Source organism: Delphinapterus leucas, chromosome 15 (genome assembly GCF_059928025.1).
Source record: "Delphinapterus leucas isolate spDelLeu-1000000601 "Yukka" chromosome 15, BTC_Dleu_Yukka2, whole genome shotgun sequence".
In the NCBI taxonomy this organism is placed as follows: domain Eukaryota; kingdom Metazoa; phylum Chordata; class Mammalia; order Artiodactyla; family Monodontidae; genus Delphinapterus; species Delphinapterus leucas.
Genome location: NC_143143.1, coordinates 44,663,594 through 44,683,013, shown reverse-complemented (window position 1 = coordinate 44,683,013; position 19,420 = coordinate 44,663,594). Strand labels below are relative to the sequence as shown.

Genomic DNA, 19,420 nt, shown 5'->3' with positions numbered 1-19,420 from the left:
CCGAGAGGATCCCGCATGCCACGGAGCGGCTGTGCCCGTGAGCCATGGCCGCTGAGCCTGCGCGTCCGGAGCCTGTGCTCCTCAACGGGAGACGCCACAGCACTGAGAGGCCCGCTTAACGCAAAAAAATAAAAATAAAATAAAAGTTCCTTTTTCAGAATTTAGTTTGGACTCATTTTCTCACAAGAACATTACACATAACAGCTTCCAGGCGAATCCACAAGAGACTAACCCATAACATGGCAGGAGCAATGGTCACCGGAAACCACTTGACAGCCTTCTCAGCATCCAGTGGCCAGGACTGCGGGTGGTGTAAGTTCCAGAAGCTCCAGAGAAACACGGCTGGAGCAGGGAATGCACAGGGAGGAAACAGTCTGATGGCCGGACAACAGAGCCAGGTAGATCCAGCAGCTGATACTGACATTTGTGGGCTATTTGTGATTCAAGCACTGTTTATGCTAAAGAATGTCCCCCAATTAACCCCAACTGTAACTTCCTCTCTAACTTCCTGTGAGTGATTCCACAAACACACCAGGCTGCTTTGGGGTATTTGGAAGAACAACGCACAAGACTCAGAAGTCCTGGATTCCAGACACTGAATTCTTTGGGCATCACTTTCCCATACGGTTTTAAATCAACATCCTCAAAGGTCCTTTGTGCTCAAAATAATCAAAACAGATTATTACAGAATATATATATTAAAAAAAGGGTTTTTTCCTTTCCATTTTTGAGCAGTTAATGTATATAACTATGTTCAGAATTTTGTATACATGAATAAACACAGTTCAACAAGCACATAAATTAAAAGTCTTCAAAGTTTTATTGGAGGAAATAGACGAAAATTCAAATATGAGAAGAGGCATACTGAATAAACATAAGTTCCAAGATGGAAATATGTTTTTTAATGTGAACACATCAAATGATATTAGAATCTAACTTCTCAAAGAATATTTTAGCACAACAAAATGATTCTAAAATTTCTTTGAAAAAAATTAATAGGCATGAAAAGCAAAAAAAACCACTCAGAGAAGAACAAAAATTAAAGCATATTATAACACAACAAGCATTAAAACTGTGTGGTATAGGCACAAAAGTAGAAATACAGAGTACTAGAACAAACTAGAAAGCCAAGAAACAAATAAAGTACTTTGTGTGACTTTTTTATTTTTTTGGTAAAGTAAGAGTTTCTTCAAAAGGGAGGTGATGGGAAGGTTATGATAATGGTATACCAATGTGGGAGAAAATTAATTAAATCTATACTTTATATACCAGTGAACCCCAGATGTATTAAATATTTCAAAATGAATTCGAGTTCTACTCATGCATTAATGATGATATTGAAAACCAGTACAAGCCGCTTATAAAATCCTGTAGCAATAAACAGTCATCATCACAAGGTCACCTCCCTCTGACCTAACTGAGGGAGATGCAGCCAGTACAGAGGTCTCTGCTAGACAAGGAGACACAACTCTCAACTCTCATCATGACCCCTGCAACACCCCTGCTGCCTGAAGAAACAGCAGCAGGCCCCCGACCTGAGGTGCTAAGAGAGGACAGACAGGTGGTCTGGCTGTGGTCCAGATCCAACTACATAATCCACTTGTGGGGTCATCTGTCAACTGTCTACCCTCCAATTACACCTGTTGTTCACACAAAGGCCTGTGTGTTCCCAGGCAGGGACCGCCACTGAAGAGCCTTACATAGTGACCTCTTGTCTGTCAATCAATTATGGTGACTTTCTGGGCTCAGGGCAGAGACAGCGTCTCATCATGATCAATACTGCTGCCTGGAAACAATCAGATTCTCCATCCCTTATTGCCAGGACCATTGTCCTGGTTACAAAAATGCAGGTATGTTGCTTTGGTAATGATCACTGGGTGCTCACTGTGTCCTTTTTAGGGCTGGTTACCTGCTACTGCTGACCTCTGACCCTTCTGGCCAGCTCCAGGACACCAGATGTCTCCCAAGCCCAACTAACCTTGAAACTGAAAAATACTAAGAGTGAAAAACGGATGGAGAGATCAATGCATGGATGGATGGGTGGATGGTTCGGAGATGGTACATGGGTGGGTGCTCCATCAGTTGCCTGTAGAACATCTCTGATGGACGCTATGCGCCTCCTATGAAAGCATGATCACCCTGGTCCATGCTACTGCCCTTCATTTCTGAGGTAACTCCTTGCAACTGATTTCTGGTATGACTTCACTAACACCAATAAACTACATGCTTTCCAGTCCCCATCTGTCCAATCCTACGTCACAACAGATACAACATTACAGTATGTAAGCATGAAAAACTGTAATTATGAAAACTATGTATAATATACCAAAAAGGGCTTAAGAGATAATGTCAACTTCTTTCTTTCCTTCCTTCTTGCACAGCTCAGTACAAAAGCCATTAGACAAGGCTGGGCAAAGTAAGCATCAGGGTAGGGGTGGCAGGAAGTTTGGGCATGAGGTGAGGAAGGTGTCTGCGCTAGGAAAAGGGTGAAGGCAGACGTGGCCCAGCACAGGGCACCACAGCCTGAGCAGGAAGAGGAGGGCCCCAGAATGAGGAGGGGGCAGAAGTGACAGGACAGTGGCTACATAACGGGAGTCAAGTTCATCATTGTCAGAAAAGGGGCTACAAATAAGAAAAGGGAGAAAACTACAGAGAACTGTATGGTACTGGAATTAGAGGTATTGATGTGAACTCCTGGTTAGCAATACAGACACTGAAATACAGACATTTTAATATACTAATATAAACAGATACAGAACTATAGTTGTAAATGTTGTATACACACCCAAACATTTTCGCTAACACCTTTGACTGACGGGATCTGTGAGCGGCAACACTTCAATAGCAATAAGCACACCTAGTGCCCAGATGCTGGTTTCTAAATCCCATTCACTAAAAGGAAGTACGGCTCCTTGGGGAACTGGCGGACTCGAGAAAAGTAAAAGACGAGCCTGGAATACCTTGTTCTGTCACAAAGTAAGGAATTAATCACACACAATAGGGACAAACCAAAAGAACACAAAAACCCATTGGCCAAATCTGAGACAATCTGGGCATCAAAATAAGCAATCATAGAAATGGACCAAAAGCTATAAAATAGCAAGACATGTGGCCCTGTTGATTTAGATAAATAAATGAATACACGGCAAGAAAAGAAAGCTCTTTCTTACAGTTAAAAAGCCAACTGAGACTTCCCTGGTGGTCCAGTGGTTGAGAATCCGCCTGCCGATGCAGGGGATGAGGGTTTGATCCCTGGTCAGGGAACTGAGATCGCACATGCCACGGGGAAACTAAGCCCGCACGCTCTGGAGCCAGCACACCACAACTAGAGAGAAGTCCGCGCTCTGCAACTAAGATCCAGCGGGCCGCAACTAAGACCCAATGCAGCCTAATAAATAAATAAATGAATATTTTTAAAAATAAATAAAAAGCCAACTAATAGGTGTAGAAGGAAGAAACTCACCATGTGGCAGCCATTGGAATAATAATTAAGTAAGACCTCCCTCCCCGCAAAAAAACACCCAGTGGATTCTAAAACCAGTGGGTGAAAGTATGGTAAAGAATAGGATATTCATGATCCTGAAGTACCTTCCCAACAGCCTTATTAATAAGAAAGGGTGAAAAGATTAACTTGACAGTGAAAAAACCTAGCACACTGCTTCTTAATGAAATGATCAAAGTGAGCATTCTCAGTAAAGGGACAAAGAGAAACCATGTAATGAAACATGAGAAAAATGCAGCATCATTTCTCTGACATTCATGTCAAAAAATGACATTATTCTAATCACAAGGAAGCATCAGAGGAATTCTATGTTTCATAGAAGAATGTAGAAGGACATGCCACAGCATACCTGACCTGCAGTTTTCAAAACTGCCAAAGTCATAAAAGTCAAGGAAAGACCAAGGAACATTTCCAGACTGAAGGAGACTAGGGAGACGCGGTAAGCAAATACAACATGATGCTGGACTGAATAATGGACACTGTTGGGACAAACGGACAAACCTGAAGAGGGTCTGAAATCACGTGGTAGGAATGCATCTATTACTTTCTTAATTTGGATGGCTGCACTGTAATTATGTAGGAGAGTGCCACTGTTCAAAGGAAACAGACACTGAAGTATTCAGGGGTGCTGGAGCATCATGCTAGCAATTTACTCTCAAATATCCTAAAATGAAAAAGTTCTTGAAGGGCAGACAGCAGAAACCAGAAGAACTACAATCCTGCAGCCTGTGGAACAAAAACCACTTTCACAGAAAGACAGACAGAATGAAAAGACAGAGGATTATGTACCAGATGAAGGAACAAGATAAAACCCCAGAAAAACAACTAAGTAAGTGGAGATAGGCAAACTTCCAGAAAAAGAATTCAGAATAATGACAGTGAAGATGATCCAGGACCTCGGAAAAAAAATGGAGGCAAGAAATGTTTAACAAAGACATAGAAGAATTGCAGAACAAATACCTAGAAGAATTAAAGAACAAACAAACAGAGATGAACAATACAATAACTGAAATGAAAAATACACTAGAAGGAATCAATAGCAGAATAACTGAGGCAGAAGAACAGATAAATGACCTGAAAGAGGGAATGGTGGAATTCACTGCTGCAGAACAGAATAAAGAAAAAAGAATGAAAAGAAATGAAGACAGCCTAAGAGACCTCTGAGACAAGCTTAAACGCAACAACATTCGCATTATAGGGGTACCAGAAGGAGAAGAGAGAGAGAAAGGACCTGAGAAAATATTTGAAGAGATTATAGTCGAAGACTTCCTTAACTTGGGAAAGGAAATAGCCACCCAAGTCCAAGAAACGCAGACAGTCCCAGGCAGGTTAAACCCAAGGAGAAACACGCCAAGACACAGTCGTCAAATTGACAAAAATTAAAGACAAATTACTGAAAGCAACAAAGGAAAAATGACAAATCACATACAAGGGAACTCCCATAAGGTTAACAGCTGATTTCTCAGCAGAAACCCTACAAGCAAGAAGGGAGTGGCACGATATATTTAAAGTGAGGAAAGGAAAGAACCTACAACCAAGATTACTCTACCTGGCAAGGATCTCATTCAGATTCCATGGAGAAATCAAAAGCTTTACAGACAAGCAAAAGCTAAGGGAATTCAGCACCACCAAACCAGCTCTACAACAAATGCTAAAGGAACTGCCCTAAGTGGGAAACACAAGAGAAGAAAAGGACCTACAAAAACGAACCCAAAACAATTAAGAAAATGGTAATATGAACATACATATCGATAATGACCTTAAATGTGAATGGATTAAATGTTCCCACCAAAGACACACGCTCACTGAATGGATACAAAAACAAGACCCATATATACACTGTCTACAAGAGACCCACTTCAGACCTGGGGACACATAAAGACTGAAAGTGAGGGGATGGAAAAAGATATTCCATGCAAATGGAAATCAAAAGAAAGCTGGAGTAGCAATCCTCGTATAAGACAAAATAGACTTTAAAATAAAGAACATTACAAGAGACAAGGAAGGACACTACATAATGATCAAGGGATCATTCCAAGAAGAAGATATAACAATTATGAATATATGCACTCAACAAAGGAGCACCTCAATACATAAGGCAACTGCTAACAGCTATAAAAGAGGAAATCGACAGTAACACAGTAATAGTGGGGGACTTTAACACCTCACTTACACCAATGGACACATCATCCAGACAGAAAATTAACACGGAAACACAAGCTTTAAATGACACAACAGACTAGACAGATTTAACTGATATCTATACGACATTCCATTCAAAAACAGCAGATTACACTTGCTTCCCAAATGCACACGAAACATTCTCCAAGATAGATCACAGCTTCGGTCACAAATCAAGCCTTGGTAAATTTAAGAAAACTGAAATCACATGAACCATCTTTTCTGACCACAACACTATGAGATTAGAAATCAATTACAGGGAAAAAAAACGTAAAAAACACAAACACATGGAGGCTAAACAATACGTTACTAAATAACCAAGAGATCACTGAAGAAGTCAAAGAGGAAAACAAAAAATACCTAGAGACAAAGGACAATGAAAACACGACGATCCAACACCTATGAGACACATGAGAAACAGTTTTTGTTTTTTGCGGTACGCAGGCCTCTCACTGTTGTGGCCTCTCCTGTTGCGGAGCACAGGCTCCAGACGTGCAGGCTCAGCGGCCATGGCTCACATGTCTAGCCGTTCCGCGGCCTGCGGGATCTTCCTGGACCGGGGCACGAACTCGTGTCCCCTGCATCGGCAGGTGGACTCTCAACCACTGTGCCACCAGGGAAGCCCGAGAAACAGTTTTAAGAGGGAACTGTATAGCAATACAATCCTACCTCAAGAAACAAGAAAAATCTCAAATAAACAACTAACTTTACACCTAAAGGCACTAGAGAAGAACAAACAAAACCCAAAATTAGTAGAAGGAAACAAATCATAAAGATCAGGGCAGAAATAAATGAAACAGAAACAAAGAAAACAACAGCAAAATCAGTAAAACTAAAAGCTGGCTCTTTGAGAAGATAAACAAAATTGATAAACCATTAGCCAGACTCATCAAGAAAAAGAGGGAGAGGACTCAAATTAATAAAAGTAGAAATAAGAAAGGAGAAGTTACAACGGACACTGAAGAAATACAAAGCATCATAAGAGACTACTACAAGCAACTCTATTTCAATAAAATGGACAACCTGGAAGAAATGGACAAATTCTTAGGAAGGTACAACCTTCCAAGACGGAACCAGGAAGAAATAGAAAATATGAACAGACCAATCACCAGTAATGAAATTGAAACTGTGATTAAAAATCTTCCAACAAACAAAGGTCAAGGACCAGATGGCTTCACAGGTGCATTCTATCAAACAATTAGAGAAGAGCTAACACCCATCCTTCTCAAACTCTTCCAAAAAATTGCAGAGGAAGGAACACTCCCAAACATATTCTACAAGGCAGGCCAACATCACCCTGATACCAAAACCAGACAAAGATACTACAAAAAAACAAAATAACAGACCAATATAACTGATGAATACAGATGCAAAAATCCTCAACAAAATACTAGCAAACAGAATACAACAACACATTAAAAGGATCATACACCACGATCAAGTGGGATTTATCCCAGTAATGCAAGGATTCTTCAATATATGCAAATCAATCAGTGAGATACACCATATTAACTAATTGAAGAATAAGAGACATATGATCATCTCAATAGATACAGGAAAGCTTTTGACAAAATTTGACACCCATTTATGATAAAAACTCTCCAAAAAGTGGGTGCAGAAGGAAACTACCTCAACATAATAAAGGCCATATATGACAAACCCACAGCAAACATCATTTTCAGTGGTGAAAAACTGAAAGCATTTCCTCTAAGATCAGGAACAAGACAGGGATGTTCAACTCTCGCCACTCTTATTCAACAGAGTTTCGGAAGTCCTAGCCACGGCAATCAGAGAAGTAAAAGAAATAAAAGGAAAACATATTAGAAAGGAAGAAGTAAGACTGTCGCTGTTTGCAGATGACATATTATACATAGAGTATCCTAAAGATATCATCAGAAAACTACTAGAGCTAATCAATGAATTTGGTAAAGTTGCAGGATACAAAATGCACAGAAATCTCTTGTATTCCTATACACTAACAACGAAAGATAATAAAGAGAAATTAGGGAAAAATCCCATTCACCACTGCAAGAAAAAGAATAAAATACCTAGGAATAAACCTACCTAAGGAGGTAAAAGACCTGTACTCAGAAAACTATAAGACACTGATGAAAGAAATCAAAGATGACACAAACAGATGGAGAGATATACCATGTTCTTGGATTGGAAGAATATTGTGAAAATGACTATACTACCCAAAGCAATCTACAGATTCAATGCAATCTCTATCAAATTACCAATGGCATTTTTTATGGAACCACAACAAAAAGTCTTAAAATTGTATGGAGACACAAAAGACCCCGAATAGCCAAAGCAATTTTGAGGGAAAAAAACAGAGCTGGAGGAATCAGACGCCCTGACTTGAGACTATACTACAAAGCTACAGTAATCAAGACAATATGGTACTGACACAAAAACAGAAATATAGATCAATGGAACAGGAGGGAAAGCCCAGAGATAAGCCCACACACACATGGTGAACTAATCTATGACAAAGGAGACAAGGATATACAATGGAGAAAAGACAGCCTCTTCAATAAGTGGTGCTGGGAAAACTGGACAGCTACATGTAAAAGAATGAAATTGGGCTTCCCTGGTGGTGCAGTGGTTGAGAGTCCGCCTGCCGATGCAGGGGATGCGGGTTCGTGCCCCGGTCCGGGAGGATCCCACATGCCGCGGAGCGGCTGGGCCCTTGAGCCATGGCTCCTGAGCCTGAGCATCCAGAGCCTGTGCTCCACAACGGGAGAGGCCACAACAATGAGAGGCCCGCGTACCGCAAAAAAAAAAAGAAGAATGAAATTAGAACACTCCCTAACACCACACACAAAAATAAACTCAAAATGGATTAAAGACCTAAATGTAAGACCGGACACCATAAAACTCTTACAGGAAAACACAGGAAGAACATTCTTTGACATAAATCGCAGCAAGATGTTTTTTGACGCACCTCCTAGAGGAATGGAAATAAAAACAAAAATAAACAAATAGGACCTAATGAAACTTAAAAGCTTTTGCACAGCAAAGGAAACTATAAACAAGATGAAAAGGCAACCCTCAGAATAGGAGAAAATATTTGCAAACGAATCAATGGACAAAGGATTCATCTCCAAAATATATAAACAACTCATAAAGCTCAATATTAAAAAAACAAACAACCCAATCAAACAATGGGCAGAAGACCTAAATAGACATTTCTCGAAAGAAGACATGCAGATGGCCAAGAGGCACATGAAAAGCTGCTCAACATCACTAATCGTTAGACAAATGCAAATCAAAACTACAATGAGGTATCACGTCATACCAGTCAGAATGGCCATCATCAAAAAATCTACAAACAATAAATGCTGGAGAGGGTGTGGAGAAAAGGGAACCCTCTTGCACTGTTGCTGGGAATGTAAATTGATACAACCACTATGGAGAACACTATGGAGGTTCCTTAGAAAACTAAAAAGAGAACTACCATATGACCCAGCAATCCCACTACTGGGCATATACTCTGAGAAGACCACAATACAAAAAGAGACATGTACCACAATGTGTGTTGCAGCTCTATTTACAATAGCCAGGACATGGAAGCAACCTAAGTGTCCATCGACAGATGAATGGATAAAGAAGATGTGGCACATATATACAATGGGATATTACTCAGCCATAAGATGAAACGAAGCTGAGTAATTTGTAGTGAGGTGGATGGACTCAGAGTCTGTCATACAGAGTAAAGTAAGTCAGAAAGAGAAAAACAAATACCGTATGCTAACACATATATATGGAGTCTACAAAAAAAAAATGGTTATGAAGAAACTAGAGGCAAGATGGGAATAAAGACATAAGACCTACTAGAGAATGGACTTGAGGATATGGGGAGGGGGAAGGGTAAGCTGGGACAAAGTGACAAAGTGGCATGGACATATATACACTACCAAACGTAAAACAGATAGCTAGTGGGAAGCAGCCACATAGCACAGGGAGATCAGCTCAATGCTTTGTGACGACCTAGAGGGGTGGGACAGGGAGGGTAGGAGGGAGACGCAAGAGGCAGGGGATATGGGGTTATATGTATGCATATAGCTGATTCACTTTGTTTTTTGTACAGCAGAAACTAACACAACAATGTAAAGCAATTATACTCCAATAAAGATATTAAAAAAAAAAAAAACACATGCCCCCAATGTTCATTGCAGCACTATTTACAATAGCCAGGTCATGGAAGCAACCTAAGTGTCCATCAACAGATGAATGGATAAAGAAGATGTGGTACATATATACTATGGAATATTACTCAGCCATAAAAAGGAACAAAATTGGGTCATTTGTAGACACGTGGATGTACCTAGAGACTGTCATACAGAGTGAAGTAAGTCAGAAAGAGAAAAACAAATACAATATACTAACGCATATATGTGGAATCTAGAAAAATGGTACAGATGAACTGGTTTGCAAGGGAGAAATAGAGACACAGATGTAGAGAACAAACGTATGGAAACCAAGGGGGGAAAGTAGGGGGGAGGGTGGTGGTGGTGAGACGCACTGGGAGATTGGGATTGACAATATATATATTAATATGTATAAAATAGATGACTAGTAAGAACCTGCTGTATAAAAAAAAAGAAAGATGTTCTTGGGCTTCCCATGGCTCAGTGGTTAAGAATCTGCCTGCCAATGCAAGGGATACGGGTTCAAGCCCTGGTCCAGGTAGATCCCACATGCCATGGAGAAACTAAGCCCATGAGCCACAACTACTGAACCCACGCTCTAGAACCCACAAGCCACAACTACTGGGCCTGCGTGCCACAACTACTGAAGCCCACGCACTCTAAGGCCCGTGGTCCACAAGAGAAGCCACCGCAATGAGAAGCAAGCGCACCGCGACGAAGAGTAGAGAAAGCCCACGCCGTCATCAACAAAGACCCAATACAGCCATAAATAAATAAATGAATTAATTTTTTTAAAGTTCTTGCAAATATTCCATAATACTGAAATTATTTCAAAAGAAAAAAAGACATGATACCAGATCCTGTATGTATAACTATAACTATTCATAAAAAGAATGTAAACAAGGTAATAAAATTATTAAAAGAAGCCACTGTTTTAAGGTTTTGCATTTGAAGAGCACAGTTTGAACTTCACAAATTCCTTTAAGGTCTTATTTCCGTAACAGCAGCAACTTTTAAGTCAATATATAGATGTTTAATTCAACAAGACAACGGGCATTTTATAAAGAAGTTCTCCAGGGCTTCCCTCGTGGTGCAGTGGTTAAGAATCCGCCTGCCAGGGCTTCCCTGGTGGCGCAGTGGTTGAGAGTCCACCTGCCGATGCAGGGGACACGGGTTCGTGCCCCAGTCCAGGAAGATCCCACATGCCGCGTAGTGCCTAGGTCCGTGAGCCATGGCCGCTGAGCCTGCGCGTCCGGAGCACGTGCTCCACAATGGGAGAGGCCACAACAGTGAGAGGCCCGCGTACCGAAAAAGAAAAAAAAGAAGCCAACTGCCAATGCAGGGGTCAACAGTTTGAGCCCTGGTCCAGGAAGATCCCACATGCCACAGAGCAACTAAGACCATGCACCACAACTACTGAGCCTGCGCTCTAGAGCCCGCCAGCCACAACTACTGAAGCCCGTGCACCTAGAGCCCGTGCTCCGTAACAAGAGAAGCCACCGCAATAAGAAGCCCGCGCATTGCAACGAAGAGTAGCCCCCGCTCGCCCCAACTAGAGAGAAGCCCGCGCACAGCAACAAAGATCCAATGCAGCCAAAAATAAAAAATAAATTAATTTAAAAAAAGAAAAAGAAGAAGTTCTCCAGCAAAAGAGAAAACAGCCTAATGAAGCAAACAGTCTTCATCCTTCTTACACCTAAAGTGTAATTAATTCTAAGATGCACATGTTCCCCCATTACCTAACCAACCTGTTTTCTAGAAACAACACATACAAAGAACTCAGAACCAAAAGCCAATACCTTGATTGAGGTGCGTGGCCTCCATGATCTGAACACCGTTCACAGAGCACTGGGATCCACTCAGGGGAATCAGTGTCACCGTCCCCCCGACATTTTCAAAGATGCAATGCTCACTCTCCAAGTCGAGGCCATGAAGAACTAAGATGGGAAAACAGAGGAAGAAAAGAGCTCCTTTGGTATCTAGCGCAATGATTCCCAACCTTCATTTATTTTCTCATATTCTTTCTTTTCCATACAAAACTGTGAGGTGAACATTTATGTTTAGTGAGAAAACTGAACTTCAGGAGTTCCTGGCATCAACTGACAGACCCATCCCCTGAGTGCTACTCGGTGGGTCTGGACATCCCCTGTATAAGGGAGTAAGTTCTGGCACTTTCATTTATTTCATCTTCGGGGAGAAAACAGTTGAGTAACTTGTCTTAACTGAATACCACTGAGTCACTCCTGCTTCAGTCTAAATAACTTTCCTCCTCCAGTTACCCAAAGGTCACAGTAAAATGGAAGAGACAAAAAGGGCCCCATGGTTCAAGGATTTCCTGTGACCTCCACACTTACCAACACTGCGTTCCAGGAGCACGTACCAAAGGTAAAAGGTGAACACGGCAGGGCATGGATCTTGGGAGGCCCGAGGAAGTCTCCAGAAGTCATGAGATGACCCAGCCACAGCCTGTGCCGATTCTGAGAGAACCTGACCTCCACAGATCTCTCAGAGCATGTGGCTGCTCAGGGCTACCGACTCCCATCCGACCACCCTGAGCTGCTCGTGTGTGATGAGTGGCCAGGCATGGACACATGAATGCCTGTCACACAAACCTACATGATTTCAGGCCCAGTTCTTGGCCAGCTTCTCGGAAGCACAAGCCAAACGGCTCCCACAGAACTGCACTACTGGACTTTCCTGTTCACAGGAAACGTGTTCTTAGCCCTTACCGCATTTATAACAAACCCAAAGGTCACGTGTATTGATAGTTTAATGGTGAGAGGAAGAGGCCTGACACCTAGTTTCACCCAAAATCAGCTGAATCCAAGGACTTCCAGGAATTGGTTTCCGGCTCTCCCAGATTCACTATAAATAGTAAATACACATAGGAAATGGGAGCTTTGGCTTGATTAATAGCTTACTTGGCATGAAAGCAAGCTCATCGCCAGCAATTCTAAAGCCAGCTGAGAAGATATAATTCTTCCCCTGCCAATCCCCACCTTGCCACACACACACGCACACATGCACACGCACTCTACCACCGCCACATGCATTCCCTAAGTTATGCTACAATATAAAGCCTGGCAAGACCTCACCTGGGTACCTCACAAAGACTTTGGGGAAAGCCAGAAGTCTGTGTGTGTGGATGCTGTGTACGTGTGTGTCCTACTTTCTGTCCTCATCCTTGCACAGGTAAGTGTCGACTGGGAAGGATTTCCCATCAAAGGGTCTTATATCTTTTATCTGTACCTGTTAGCACATTTCCACTGTGACAAGAGTAAAGTGATTTAACTAACAGCACACTTGAAAGGCGTGACTGAGGATAGAAGGCATGCAGGGTGGGGGAAAGGATTCACAGTCCCATTTTATTCACTAACTAACTGTTCTGTGTTAGTCATTTGAGCTGAGTTCAAAATTACAGAAATACACATACTGATCAATACTGTATTTGAAACGTTTTCTTTTTTATAATTACTTCAATGTCAGTCATTCCAAAGAAATTTATTAAATGATTTTTAAAAAGTCATTGGAGGACTTCCCTGGTGGTGCAGTTGTTAAGACTCCGCCTGCCAATGCAGGGGACACGGTTAAGAGCCCTGGTCCGGGAAGATCCCACATGTCACAGAGCAACTAAGCCCGTGCACCACAATTACTGAGGCTGCGCTCTAGAGCCCGCAAGCCACAACTACTGAGCCCGCGCACCACAACAAAAAGTAGCCCCCGCTCGCCGCAACTAGAGGAAGCCCGCACACAGCAACGAAGGCCCAACACAGCCAAAAAAAAAAAAAAAAATCATTGCGAAGAGGAAATGGATAAAGATCCTCACCGATATCCTGTTCTGTTGAAGCATCTTCTCTACCAACATATGTCTGACCTTCCTAGGGAGAAAAGTCAAGCAAAATTTATTAATAAGAACATGAGGAATGATCTGTTTCTTCCTCTTCCATTGAAGCCCAAGCAAACTGGTGACAGGTGGGCGAGCTCTGTCCCGGGCAGGCCACAGCCTCAGTGCGACTGGAGTTCACTGGGGCTCTGTAACAACAGCCCGTGTGTCCGAAAAAGGCCAGGACTCCTGAGGCTCAGGGCTCGACAAGGGTTGGGCTCCTGTTTTGCCATCAATAACGTGCCTGTGACAGCAATCTCACTGATGTTCCCAATCCCTTCTGACAAGTCTCTCCTCTAGTGGCCAGGGGTTTCTTTGTACCTAAAGATATGGCTTAGGATATATCTAAAGGAATTCAAAACAAGCATTCAAACAGATACTTGTGTGCCGATGTGTATAGCAGCATTATTCGTAATAGCCAAAAAGTGGAAACAACCCAAATATTCATCCACGGACAAATAAAGTGTGGTACATACACTGGAATATTATCCAACCATAAAAAGGAATGAAGTACTGATACATGTTACAACATGGCTAAACATTATGCTAAGTAAAATAAACCACATACAAAAAGAAAAATAAATAAATATATATATATATATATATATATATATATATATATATATATATATATGGTTTAGGGGAGCCCTCAAAGCACAAGCGTAACACCATTCTCATTTGAAGTCATGGATCAGACAGAAGACACTAAGGTCAAGGTTACAGAGGCCACCACTGATACTGATGTGGAAATTCTGCTCTCTTGACAGGGATACCCTGCTCGGGACCAGGCCCAACGATGTAGGCAAGAGACACAACTTTATAATTAACACAAGGGACCAGGAAACTGTATATACAACAAATCCCAGTTCGGGTGCTGGTAACTTTTCTTTCTCAGTCTGTCTGCCTTTTTGTTCCTTACCTCCCTCTTGCTGAGTCTACAAATTAGAGGGCAAAGTGAACGGATCTTCATTTAGTTTTAGGACTACATAAAACAGAAATTTCTAATACCACCGAATCCCAATGAACTTCTGAGAATCCCCAAAGGACTCAAGGATTTGTTGTATATTCTTCAGGGTCGTAGCTGCGTTCGTGGACACGGAGTATCGCACTAAACCTTGCGAGTGTCCACAGGAAAAGCTGCAACCAAGATGAGAATGTTCCAGGAAAGCAGTTTCTACCTTCAAATGATATAAGATGATGCCAGTGCTCAGAAGGTCGTCATCAATGCCAATTAAATGGGGCAGCTCGGAATCCAGAACGACCCCAATTCCTTCTTTCCTCAGGGCCAGGGTTTGTTCCTGAAATTACGAGGGAAAGAAAAGGAAAAGGTTACTTTGAGGAAAGAAAACTTCGTATTAGGTTCTCTTTAGAGTGCGAAAATGAACAATGTTTTATTTCTCACCAAGAAAACTGCAAGAAAAATGGATTGTAAGCTTCGTGTTGAAATCGTGGCATATGGTGGGCAAAGTGAGCTTGGAACATACAAAAAGCTCATAAAATGAAATAAATTTATTGCCTGATACAGATTCATATATATACATATATATATGTGTATATATGAATACACACATGCACACACACATATATATGAAGCCAAGCTCAAACCCTGCCTTCTTTAGGAAAGGTTCTAGGCCCACTAGACCAGAAAGCAATCTTTCTCCCTCTTCAGAACCTTTATTTCACTTAATACCTAGAAGTCTCCTGACTTGTTGGTTCTTCTTTCCAGTTACTAGGGTCAAACTGCACATGGACCTGAAAGCAACCCTTTCCTGTGCATTCACTACTGTGCACCAGAGATAACTGACCCGCTGTGCCCTGCATCACCTTCTATCCACTGATCATTCCCACCTACACACAAATCTGCTACAGAGCTCCCATCAACCACCACCACCACCACCTCCCTTGGCCCTGCATCTCCCTCCAGCTGCCACCAATTTCTCTGTGCCCCTTTAGAGAAAACCACCTCCAAAGAGTTCCCTACTTGCGGTCCTCTAGTTTCCCCCCTCCGGCTCTCTCTTGAACCCACTTCCATGGAGTCTTTCATCCCAGGGACTCTAGTGTCTACAGTCACTCCCTTGATGATCTCATCCTGACTCCTGACTTGACCTGCAATCTACACAGTTGTCCCTGGGTATCCATGGGGGATTGGTTCCAGGACCCCTGAGGATACCAAAATCCAAGGATGCTCAAGTCCCTTATATAAAAGGACATAATTTGCATATATCCTACGCACAACCTCCCCTATATTTTCAATCATCTCTAGATTACTTATAATACCTAATACAACATAAATGCTATGTAAATAGTTGCAAACATAGTGAAAATGCTATGTAAATATTTGCTGGAGCATGGCAAATTCAAGTTTTGCTTTTGAGAACTATCTGAAATTTCTTTTCTCTGAATATTTGTGACCGGTGGTCGGTTGAATCTGTGGCTGTGGAACCCGCGGATACGGAGGGCTTGACTGTATGCCGACAACTCTCAAATCTCCAGGCAGACCTCTCCCTTAAAACTCCATCCTCGTGTATAGAAACCTGCCTACCTCGGTATACCTGTGGGGCTACCAGCAGGCGGCTCAAACTTAACACCCTGAAAGACCAGCCCTGATGCCCCCTTGCCTCCCAAACCTGCACACTAGCCCTTCTCGGTAAACACCAATCTTCCTTACAGTTGCCTGGACCAAAAATCAGGCTGTCCTTTGCTCCTTTCTCTAAACCCTAAGGCACTCGGTGTTGACTCCACCTTCAAAATATGCCCCCAATCTGACGACAAACCACTGCACCACATTGCTGCCTGGCCCCAAGTATCATCACCCTCACTGGGATGGCCTCAGTAATCCTGGCCACACCCACTCGTGCCTCAGCCAGAGTCCACGCTCTCCCCGGCAGCCAGACGGACGGCAGGGCAGGCCACTCCTTTTCTTGGGTTAATTACATGGCCTCCTCTTCTCTGAGTAAAACCCAAAGTCTCTGCAAGGGTCTACAAAGCTCCCCTTGCTGACCTCCTGCCACTTGCCCCCCCACTCACTCCTCTCCTGGAACCCCGGCTCCTTGCTGTTCCTCAAACTTGCCAGCTGGCCCTCACCTCAGGGCTTTGGTCGTTGCTGCTTCCTCTGTTCCTGTCTACTCCTTCTCTTCCCCTAGGGTGGAGCTTCCCAACCTTGGCAGCACTGACATTTCGGAGCACATGATTCTCCATTGTTGGGGGGGGGGGCTGCCCTGGGCACTGGAGCATATTTAGAGCATCCCTGGCCTCTACCCACCAGATGCCAGTAACACACATCCCTCCTCCGAGGTTGTGACAACCAAAGATGCCTCCAGACACCGACAAGTGTCCCCTGGGGAACAAAGTGTGCCCCAGTTGAGAAGAACTGCCTTCAATTCATACATAACTCGGCCCTCATTTCCTCTGCTCAGAAGCCACCCTCCCCACCACCCCATACAAGAGAGCAGCCACCAAGCTCTCTGGTCCTGATCTGTTTCTCTCTTGGCAATTATCACTCTATGACATGTTATATACAAGTTTATCACTTGTCTCCTGACTAGAATGTAACCCAGTGCCTTATTTCGTGCCTGGCACAGAGGAGCTCCTCAATTAATATCTGTCAAGTGAATGAATGAGTGGGTAGATACTCCGAGTTCAGAGAGATGCAGGAAGAAAGGTCAAGGGCAACCTCGCAAGAAAGAGACTGAGAGGCCCTTCACCATCAGGCCCATCTGCCCTAAGGCAAAAAAACCCTCAAAAACCAGGTTTTGAGGCAATTCCCAGGTGGAAAACAGACAAACCCCAGAAGAGTGAAGGTGAAAACTCCAGCCTTGAGGTTGGGCTGTGCTGAGTGGAGACTGGGACCCATCCCAGAGCAGGACACTGTGCTCTGTGACCACAGGCTGATGGAAGCAGCAGAGGAGACAGCCCCGTGCTGCCAAAGGGGGGTTCAGGGTCAGGGAGGCTCCGAGCGAGCCTCTTCCTCACCCACTCCTGCGACGGGGCACACTGAGCACAGCACAGCTCTGGACTCCAAAGCCCAGAGCTGCCCGAAACAAAAGTGGAACTCTTCACATTCCTGGATCAAATAAATGGATTCTGTATCATTTAAATGTTAAAACAGTCTACATTCTCTAGCTGAAGAATTCAGAACGTCACAACCTTGCAGACAAGGGGCCCCTGGGAGGTTCTGGGAAAGGGCTGGGGGAGAGAGAGAAGTCCCCAGCCTTCACCTCTGCAGACACTGGGGCCTCCACCGCACACACGCGGAGTGGGAGTCGGGCCAGAGGGCAATGGAGCGGAGTAAGGAAAAAAGATGGTTTAAAAAATAAATAAATAAAAATCACCACTTGAGGGGAAGCAATTTAATTTAACAACCATTAAGTAGATATGCAGAGAAAATGACCAATGCATAACTGAAATTCAAGAAAAGGAAATGAAGCGTAGCACTGTTCTTCAATTACTTCTCTTATCAGACGGGCTTCCTCTCCGGGGCCCAGAACCTCAGGCTTGAAGGCTGGAGACTTCGTTCATCCTGATATGCCGCACCAAGGCCCCTGCAAATCCTGGCTAAAATGAACCCTCTAAATAAACCAACCCCGACTCCTGCCTCTCCGATATCGGTAGAATTCGTGCTTTTCCTCTTGCCCATAGAGCTCAAACAGAAGTGGAAAGTCTGTGATTTTTCTTTTTAAAGATATATATTACACTGGAGAATTTAATCATACAGCCCCGTCTCATGAAACAAGGCCTGCTAGCTCTGAACTGTGACAGCGCTGCACACACGGTAGGTGGCTCCTGGCCATGGATTGCTCCAGGCTTCCAGATCCATGTGAAAAGGAGAGGGACTGTTTCTCCTAAGTCCAGAGACATATGTATTTTCTTCTGCATAAAAGTGGACAATAAACCAAAAGGGGGCGGGGGGGGGGAGGCAGTATTTTAAACTCTAATAGCTCCCACTCAAACTAGAGAAACTGTTTTGGACTACATCCCAGTTTAGTTTGATATTCTTTTCTTTTTTTTTAACCCACTGAAAAGCACTTTTTCTTCCTTCCTTAAAATAAATCTCATAGACTTAGAAAATCATTTGAAATTCATAACTTCAGAGCCATTAGGTCAAAAGCATTACTTGTCCCCACCCATCCCCAACACACACACACAAACGACACACACACACACACACACACACACACACACACACATACTTCCATACACAGAATGGGTAAAATCTGAATTAAGAAAAAGTCTCTCAGGATTGGGAATGGGGGCATATGAATTTATGATTAATGCTGCCCTAAAGCTCTATGACATTCAAGCTGCATTCACTATATGATATTATAAAAGTGTCACCTCATAAAACTAAAAACGGGAGTTTAAATCATTGTTCGAGTAAAAAAGTAATTTCAGACAAAAATATCTATCACTTATAAAATGTGTATTGAGTGGCACCTACTGTTACACATAAATGATGAAATACCTCTTTGATAAGATGGAATACTTAACAGAGCAGAGCTGGGGGTCCCTTTCCCAACTCCAGGCACACGGGGTCCCAAAAAAAGAAAGTGGTCAAATATGTAGAGCTGCACATATTTTGTATTCAAACAAAGCTTCTGGCAACCAATACTTGTATAAAAAGGAAACTACCGCCTGACAAAAAGTATAAAAAGACAGTATCCACTCAAACATTATGTTCATCACATTTCCAAAAATACGTTC

The 19,420-nt window shown here is 42.9% G+C and overlaps 1 protein-coding gene across 7 annotated transcripts in view; it reads right to left on the bottom strand.

Moving 5' to 3' along the window:
• The window catches only part of LOC111185022 (kinesin-like protein KIF16B), a 300,702-nt gene that overhangs the window by 153,369 nt on the left and 127,913 nt on the right, over positions 1–19,420 (bottom strand). For 6 of the 7 annotated variants that reach the window (XR_016387865.1, XR_016387866.1, XM_089896550.1 and 3 more), the window contains exons 13-15: positions 14,899–15,018; positions 13,664–13,715; positions 11,637–11,774 (exon numbers count right to left, since the gene is read on the bottom strand). Coding sequence is in view for 5 of the 7 variants with exons in the window: in XM_089896550.1 (XP_089752676.1) it covers positions 11,637–11,774; positions 13,664–13,715; positions 14,899–15,018 (310 nt within the window). In the remaining 2 variants the exon portion in view is untranslated. The remainder of the gene's footprint in view (positions 1–11,636; positions 11,775–13,663; positions 13,716–14,898; positions 15,019–19,420) is intronic. The other variant, XM_089896551.1, reaches the window with a different exon arrangement.